Source organism: Plasmodium reichenowi, chromosome 6, assembly GCF_001601855.1.
Source record: "Plasmodium reichenowi strain SY57 chromosome 6, whole genome shotgun sequence".
Taxonomy (NCBI): Eukaryota; Apicomplexa; class Aconoidasida; order Haemosporida; family Plasmodiidae; genus Plasmodium; species Plasmodium reichenowi.
In genome coordinates this window covers 197,282-207,281 of record NC_033651.1, presented here as the reverse complement: position 1 = coordinate 207,281, position 10,000 = coordinate 197,282, and the positions used below count along the sequence as shown (strand labels likewise).

Here is a 10,000-nt window from a genome sequence, read left to right as displayed (position 1 = left end):
ATGAATATAAATTAGATTTAATCTTATGCTTAAATTTCCCTCCTTATGAAAAAAAAAATCAAAATTATAATATTTTAAAAGATATAAAAAATGTTTTAAAAAGTGGAATTCCAAAAAAAGCTAGCTGGCTACCTAAAAGTGATAAGTATTTCCTGACTGGTCATAATAATTGTATATATATATGGAACTTATCTTTATTAACAAATACAATAATTATGAATAAATTAAAAGATCAAATTGATGTTACTGATAAGTTAATATCATTATGTGCTATTACTTTGTCATTTGAACAAGTGATGTATAAATATAATTATATATTTAATGAAGAAAAAAATGAAGTGGATGGGAAAAATAACGTGGAAGGAAAAAATGAAGTGGATGGAAAAAATAACGTGGAAGGAAAAAATAACGTGGAAGGAAAAAATAACGTGGAAGGAAAAAATAACGTGGAGGAAAAATTAAATATGGAAGAAGAACAATTTTGTAAAAGAAGAATATTTTTGAATACATACAATTTAAGTTTAAATGGGAAATATTTATGTGCATTAATTAACAATTATTATATGTTAATATGGTGTGTTCATAGAAATAATCATTTTTTAAAATTGACGTTGGTTGGTTTAAACAATTTAAGTGTAGAATTACAAAAGGTACATAAAGAAGTGTATGTAGGAAGTGAAATAACAGAAGGAAAAAAAGAGGAAGGTGATAATATAAATGTTAAGGATAATAACAAAAAAGATAATATTTTAGAATATAATAATAAAAATAATGAACATAATAATGAGAATTTAAAAAATGATAACTTATATATAAATTCTGTCCATATAATAAACAATTTTTTTTCACCTAATGAAAATAATAATAATCAATCATCGTATTATTTATTAGTATTCCATAAAAGTTGTTGTATATCTGTTTTTAATTTTAAATATTATGTGGATGAATTTTGTGATAATTTATCAGAATGCATTGATATATTGAATATAAATAGTATACAGAATATATATGTAGAGAAAATGGGTCATATTGAAAATATTGAATTATTCGTAGATCCATCAGAATTTTTTGTATTTTTTAATATTTCATATAAACTCATTACTAATGAGAGAAAAAAAAAAATAGAAGTTAATAAAAGTCTTCTGTTTGTTTTAGAAATATTCAATAAGAAAAGGTTAGATTTTAAAATACATCCCAAATTTTTTCATATCCCGAATAAATCAATACTTCCCTTGTGTTCTATAAGACTATTACAAATAAATGACGCAATGAAATTTACAAAAGTGTTGAATGTATCGGTATCATCATCTTCTTTAAATATAATTAATCTATTTATGTTTTCCATCATATTTAATTCTTCAAAAAACAATGTGAGCGTGCAATCGTTTTCGGCTCCAATACCTTTGTTAATGGGAGATGTGTGTGGTACGGAGAAGGACGGTGATGAGATGGCACATGGTAATGTTCTCCTTGCTGAAAATAAGAATGATGTAGATGATGATAATGATGGTGATAATGACGATAATGAAGATAATAATGATGATAATAATGATGATAATAATGATGATGATAATAATGATGATAATAATGATGATAATGATGATGATAATAATGATGATAATAATGATGATAATAATGATGATAATAATGATGATAATAATGATGATAATAATGATGATAAAAATGATGATGGTAATAATGTGAGTACCTATCATAAAGACCATTGTGCTAAGAGTACCCTCGGGGATGAAAAATATACCTTTGATGAATGTACAAGTATAAACAAAGAAATTGATGATATAAATCATCATTACAATTTTGTAAAGAAAAATTCATTGAGTGAACCTTATGAAAGTATTGTAAATATTTTGAAATATAAACAAAGTGAAGATATGGAAAAAATACCTAACATGAATAATAATGTGAAAGATAATGCGTATGATAATGTGAATGATAATGCGAATGATAATGTGAATAATGTTCATGTTAATAATATTGCTCATATGAATATGAACACTTTTAATAGTGAGAACCCCCAATCCATGGAACATATAAATAATTATAATATGCCATCAGAAGATATAAATGAAAATGGAGGTTTTGAATATTTAAAGAAATATATAAATAATGAAGAAAACAATTTAATTATGAGAAATAAATTAAAAGAATTGTTACATAAGAGGAATGAGTATTATTTAGGGAATATGAAAAATGATGATTATGTATCTGTTTCAACATTAGGAATATCTAATGATGTGGATATATTAACTAACCAAAATAGTGATAAAATTAATTATAAATATGATATGAATGAATGTAATAAATCCTTAGATCATACATCTTCTGTTGAAAAAAAAAAAAAAAAAAATATAAATTGTGATGATATATATGGTAATATAAATAAAGATAATTTGTTGAGCTTTTCTATGGGTGAAATAAAAACTAGTGGGTTATCATTTGATAAGGTTTTATTTAGTCATGATATAAAGAACAAGGAAGAAAAAGAAAATATTTATATGAATGATAATAATATATTGAACAAGATGAATAGAAATAATATTATGAGGAACATAAAGGATAATAATCAAAATGACGAGGAACAAAATTGTTTTACAGCAAATATGGGAACCTCAAATGGTAATGTGAATGGTAGTATGAATGATAATATAAATGGTAATATAAATGATAATATAAACAATAATATGAGTAATAATAGCATTAGTGGGGTGAGTTCAGAATTTTGGGAAAAATTCAATGAACAATATCCTATATGTGTAAAAAAGAGAAGCAGCAAAATGAGACCCTTTAACGATACCAAAGATATTGTTGACTTAATATTTTCTAGCAGTACAAATGGTAAGGTTAAAGAGGAAGAGGAAAAAATAGGAGATGAAGAAATGAAAAGTTGTCAGGTAATAAAAAATGTGGAGGAGGAAAAAGTAAGAGATGAGGAAATGAAAAGTTGTGAGGTAATAAAAAATGTGGAGGAGGAAAAAATAAGAGATGAGGAAATGAAAAGTTGTAAGGTAATAAAAAATGTGGAGGAGGAAAAAATAACAAGTTTTGAGGTAAACAATGTGGAAGAGGAAGATATAAGAAAAAACCTTGATCATAATAAAAAAATAGATATCATTATGTCGAATCATGAAGATACGTTAAAGAAATATATGGATTGTGAAGAAGAAGATGTTGAAGAAGAGAACAAATATAATGATGATAATATGTGTAACAAGAATGTTTCTATTTTAAGCTCATTAGAAAATGAGAAATTGCTGGAAGGAAAAAAAAAGGAAAGTTTTATTACAAACATATTATTAAATAATAAATATGATAAAAATAATTTGGGTGATTTAAAATATACGAATTACAATGTTCATAATATTCTTCAAAATAATCATATGTTGAGAAATGGGGAAGGCAATAAAATTTTCCATCATGTAAGTGAACTAGAAGGAGAAGAACATGTACAAAATAAAGATGATCTTGTAATAAAAACAAGTATAAATATGGATGATACACATATGAATATTAAAAAAGATGAAACATTTGGGAAGAAAGAAAAAAATTTAAATTCATTTTTACAAAAATTAGGCTTCTTTAAAAATTCATATCCTGTAACGGTAGACACCCTATCGAACAACAGTGATTTTATTAAAAATGAGATACATAAGGATACATCTTCAATAAAAAAATGTTCTGATATGGTAGATGAGGATACTACATCTCATTTGTTATTATTTAACAGGATGAGTGAAAAATGTATGTGTGATAAAGAAATGGAGAATGAAAATGTGTATGGATTTTTGCATAATAATGGTATTGTGTATAATAATAAGGTGGATGGGAACAAGCATGTGGTGGATAATAACAATAATATGGTGGATAATAACAATAATATGGTGGATAATAACAATAATATGGTGGATAATAACAATAATATGGTGAATGAGAACAATAATATGGTGAATGAGAACAATAATATGGTGAATGAGAACAATAATATACGTAGCGAAGATGAAATAAAAAATAAGGATAACATATTAGATCATGGTGATGATAAGAGAGAGGATGATATCGATTTACATGATAGAGAGGGCTCGTTAAATAAAAAGGACATCTTTGAAAAAGTATATAGAAATATAAATAGAAAAGTATCAGAAATAATATTTGAAGAGTTGAGAAATATAAATTGTGTAGAAAAGAACGAAATAAGAAATGAAAAAAGTTATACAAAAAGTAAAGGATTAATAAATATTGATAAATATAATAAAGAAAGAGAAAATTATGATATGAATACATGTATATTTAATGAACATGATAAAAGATTGATTGAATATAGCTGTTATCGTAATAGTATTGAATTAAAGAAAGAAGTAAATAAATATCATAAGAAAATAAATGAACTGAATGAGGAAATTATATATATGAAGAATATGCAACAGAATTTAAATATAAATATGATAAGTATAAATAATAATATAAATAAAATATATGAAATAATAAAGAGTACTAATGATGTAAAAACCGAAAAAGAAAATATTTTGAATGTGTGTGTAGGTAGTACAAATAATATGGATAAAATAAAAGATGATTTCAATAATATACATGGAATTAAATTAGATAAATTAGGAAATGAAATAATTAATATAAAAAAATATATGAATAATAGTATAAATAAACTTAATGACAATTTGCTAATTATGTGTGATGAGTTAAAAATATATGGAGATAAAAGTATAAAGAGTGGTAATGAAAGTTTAAAAAAAATCCTTTTCCAAGATATATGTAATAAATTAGAAGAATATAAAAAACAAAAGGATTTACCAACTAATCATAGCAATAATGATAATAATAATAATAATAATTATAATATCTTAAATTATAATAAAGAAGTTATGGATATATTTAATAAAAATCATCATAATGCTCTCAAAAAAATAATGCCTTCTCTTATATCATCTGAAATACAAATACAATTTTCTAAAAGTGTTGTCCCTGGTATGAGAGAAGCATATAATACAGGATTCCAATCGATAAAAGAATCTTTTAATTCATTGATATCAGATAATAAAAATTGGCTAGCTAAGGAATTATATACTTTAGAAAAAAGTATATATGAAAAATGTGAACAATATAATAATGATATGTTATTAGCTTTAAATAATAAGATTGAATTATTACAAAATGATTTAAAATTAGTAATTTATAATATAAATGAAAAAATGAACACTATATGTGAAGAAATGAATAAGGTTCCTAAGGAATTAAATGATTGTAATTCTTACCAGCATAAAAGTATAATGGATGAAAAAGAAACTATGGATAATGAAATTAACCTAAATAGTGTAAATAATAATAATAATAATAATAATCAGATGATGATCGTTGAATATAATCAACAAGATCCTTATCAGGAACATATGCATTCATCTAGTACAAATAGCAATTATCAAGTCAATAAAAATAATGTTGTTAAATCAAAAGTAGCCCTTACAAATATGAAACGTGTTAAAGAACCTTATGCCCACTCAGGTAGTTTTGTAAATTCGAAGGTAAACCATATGAACATGAATCATGCTGTTACTAATGTTAATGAAAAGGGCATTATGTCTAAGGGTGTAAAATCTTTAAGTGTTATTCCGAAAGGTGTTGTTAGTTCAAATAAGGGTGTCCATGTGGTCCATATGAATAATGAAATTATAAATAATAATATGAATGGTAATGTGAATAACATTTTGAATAATCACATGAATGGTAATATGAATAACATTTTGAATAATCACATGAATGGTAATATGAATAACATTTTGAATAATCACATGAATGGTCGTGTGAGTACGAATATAAATACATATAATCATAGTAATAATGTGAATCCTCCCAATACAAACGACCCATCGGCAGATATTATAATAAAAGGAAAAATTAATCATTTATTAAGTGAACAAGAGTATGATCAAGCTTTTACATTAGCATTATCTGTGGATATAGAAAAAAATACAAACGCATTTTGGATACTACAATTATGTTGTAGATATCATAGCAATTTATTATCAGAAGATCGTTTACCTATAAGTCAGCCCGTATTATTAGGTATATGTAAAATATTATGTGAGTCTTTATTAAGATCTAGCGATTTAACTATAGAAACAGTAGATTTCCGAATTAAGTGGATAAGAGAATGTTTAGAACAATTAGATATACATCATCCTGATTTTCTTAAAACTAATGCATCTGTGTTTATACAAAATATGTTTAATAACATTTCTAACTTTTTATATGATATTGAAAATTGTATAAGAAAAATGAATGAAAATAATGATAATATAAGGTCAAAAAATAAATTAATGTTGCATACTGATATATTAAATAATGAGAGTAATATATTAGCCTTTAATGAATTAGATAATCAAAATAAAAAATATTCAAAATATATCAATATACCAAATTATCACCCATATAATAAAAACATGCTTCTTATCTTACAAGACAAGTTGGTACAGATAAGCAAACTACTAAAGAGGTAACAAGAAAAATGAAAAAATATATGAACAACAGCTGGTTCTTTATGTTCTAAAGGAACTAAACGGGATATGTGATATATATATGTTCATATGTATATATATATATATTATTTTTTTTGTATTATTATTATTATTTTTTTTTTTTTTTTTTTTTTTAGAATAATGAATAGTTCGAATAAGAATAGTTCTGTGCAATAATATTAAAGTAAAACAAAAAAAACATAAGACATGAGTTTTTTTTTTTTTTTTTTTTTTTTTTTTTTCCAAATTTACAATTATATCTTTACTACGAGAAGTATTTAAGCAATAATTCGGTATAACATATAAATAAATATATATTTATATATATATATATATATATATATTTTTGTGTTTTTTTTCTTTTCCATTTTATACTAATATATATCATAGAATTCAAGTTTATATAATATAATTATTCTCGTTACATATTAAATTAAACATTATATTGATTTAATTAACTATCCAAAGAAATTAAATTAAATATGATACAAATGTATATATGAATATATATAAAATGACATGGTACTTTATATATATATATATATATATATATATTTTTTTTTTTTTTTTTAATGGGAATATGTAAAATATGTATATATATTAATATATGTATCATTTAATGCGTCCTTATAAATTTATGAAATCAAATAAAATATTTTGATAATTAAGGATTCATTTATTTTTTTTCTCTTGATGTATTAAAAAATGAATAATTATGGATGTCCATCGTATATATGAAAAATAAATATATATTTTAGATAACAACAATATATATATATATATATATATATATATATATATTATATATATATTTAATTATGAAAATAAAATAGGGAAAAAACAAAAAAAAAAAAGGAAACTTATTAAATATAATTACATGTACATAAAATATAAATTATATTACAATTTTAATGTACAATATTTTATTTAAAAGATATGTTTATTATATATATATATTTAAAAAAATGGTAGTATTTTTTTTTCCATTCTCTATATCTTATAAATATATTATTGTACTACTAAATTTTTATACATATAATAATATGTCCATAAGAAGGTTGGGTACAGTTTTCATATTAAAAAAAAAAAAATATTATATATTATTAATTTAATATAATGAGACCTTATTTTATATATTTCTTTATATTTTAAGAAGAATAATATTATATTTTTATTTTATTCTCTTATTTTTCAAAAAAAAAAAAAAAATAAACATTTATATATTTATATATATTATGTATATATGATATATTAAGAAAATAACTTCTTTTTAATAAAAATGTTAATTTAATATATCCCATATAAAATTTATTATTATTCTTATCAATGATAGTTAAAAAGTAAAATATTTCTTTTTTAAAAATGTATTCTCTCTCTATATATATATATATATATATATAAATATATATATATATATTATATATAAAATATATAAAATAATAATAATTACATTTTTGTATGACGAATTTACAATATTAAACTATATAATTAAAAAAAAAATTCAAAAATATATTCAAAAATTATCGAAACATTAAATTTTTAAAATATTACTTTTATATATATAAAAAAGAAAAAAAAAAAAATGAAGATATTTGGTTTCATATAAAAAAGAAATAATATAATTCTTCAATTTTATATAAGGATAAGTTAATATATATAAATATATTATTATATATATATTTTGAGTGATTATTTAAAAATATAAAAAAATCGAGGGAAAGAAAAAAAAATAAAAAATAAAAAACAAAAAAAAAAAAATAATAATAAAATAAATAATAAATAAAAAAATAAAATAAAACAAAATAAACAAGTTAGATAAGTTTATATGGTGTGAAAGGAATATATAAATGAATTAGATAAACAATAATAAAGAAAATAAATAAATAAATAAATAAATAAATAAATAAATAAATATATATATATATATATATATATATATATTTATATTTATATATATACATATATATTATCAAAGATGAATAAACGAACCCTTTCAGATGATCGGAACACCAGGGAGAAAAATAAAGTAGGAGTTAAAAGATATTTAATGAGTAGTGATGACATTTATGATAACCCTAAGCTATATCATGAAAAAAATAATGGGGGTTCTAAAATAAATATGAGTACATTTCTTGAAATAAATGAAGATGGGCTGCTATATGATAACCATAATAACAACATAATGAATGGTCATAATAATGATATGTGTGATTTAAACAATAGTAATAATAATATTTTTAATAGTTTAAATAAAATTGATAATAATAATAATAATATAAAAGATAATGAAGTTAATAAAATAAATAACGAAAACAATAATAACAACATTATGAACAGTAATAGCAACAATAATAATAATAATAATAATAGTAATAATAATAATAATGGTAATAATTGTTTATCGACAAAATATTATTCAAATGATTGTAAAAAAAGGAAAGGAAGTAGATATACGTCATCCTTGCCTTTTTTAAAAAAAGAAAAAAATAATGGTAATAGTGTTTTACTTTTAAAGAACGTACCGGAGAAAGTAGATGAAGAAGATATCATATCTTTTATGAGACCATTTTTAAGAAATAAGAATCCAGAAATTATATTTGATGGACAAGATATTATAGTTAAATTATATGACGATGAATTAATTGAAAGTATATATACATATTTTAATGAACACCCAACTCAAATAAAAGGCTCTTTTGTAAAGGTAAAATTATCTCACATTATTGATGATAATAAGGAAAGTATGGAGGAACAAAATAACATAATAAATAGTTATAATAATAATAATAATAATAATAATTATAGTAGCAGTAGTAGTAATAATAATAATTATTCTTTTTATCATACTAATCATAATAACCATCCTACAGATGTATTAGACAAAAGAAATAGCAAATCGAATAAAGCAGAATGCTCTAAAGTTATCTTAGTTTCAATTATTAATTTACATTATCCTGTTGATATAGAATTGATTTATTATTTATTTAGTAAATGTGGAACAGTAGAAAAAATAATTACCTTTTCTAGAAATCCTGTTTTATATCAAGCACTAGTACAATTTGATAATGTAGAAACAGCAAAAGAAGCTATCAAAACGTTACATAATAGAAATATATATGATGGATGTAATACAATAAATATTCAATACTCATTTCTAAAAGAATTAGTTATCAAGGGAAATAATTCAAGCTCATGGGATTATACCATATCTAATGAAAAGAAAACCAAGAATTTCCCAGTACTTCAAAATTCACACGGAGTTCTTCCAACCCCCTCACGTAACCATAAAAAATAAGACAATATAAGACAAACATAATATGTCATATTTTAACTCTTATATGTATTGAATATATATATGTATATATATATATATATATATATATATATATATATGCATTTCATTTCATTTCTTTTTTTTTTTTTTTTTTTTTTTTTTTTTTTTTTTTTTTTTTTTT

At 21.5% G+C, this 10,000-nt stretch overlaps 2 protein-coding genes across 2 annotated transcripts in view; both read left to right on the top strand.

The window, feature by feature from the left end:
• Positions 1-6,722, top strand: part of PRSY57_0605200 (hypothetical protein) — a gene marked incomplete at both ends in the record, with an annotated part of 7,167 nt that extends 445 nt beyond the window's left edge. The window contains 2 exons of the mRNA XM_020114590.1: positions 1-6,523; positions 6,683-6,722. The exon at positions 1-6,523 is cut by the window's left edge and continues 445 nt beyond it. Coding sequence (XP_019970661.1) covers positions 1-6,523; positions 6,683-6,722 — 6,563 coding nt within the window. The remainder of the gene's footprint in view (positions 6,524-6,682) is intronic.
• A 1,798-nt stretch (positions 6,723-8,520) lies between these two features.
• Positions 8,521-10,000, top strand: part of PRSY57_0605100 (polypyrimidine tract binding protein, putative) — a gene marked incomplete at both ends in the record, with an annotated part of 3,127 nt that continues 1,647 nt past the window's right edge. Inside the window, one exon of the mRNA XM_012906427.2 lies at positions 8,521-9,823. Within this exon, the coding sequence (XP_012761881.2) occupies positions 8,521-9,823 (1,303 nt within the window). The remainder of the gene's footprint in view (positions 9,824-10,000) is intronic.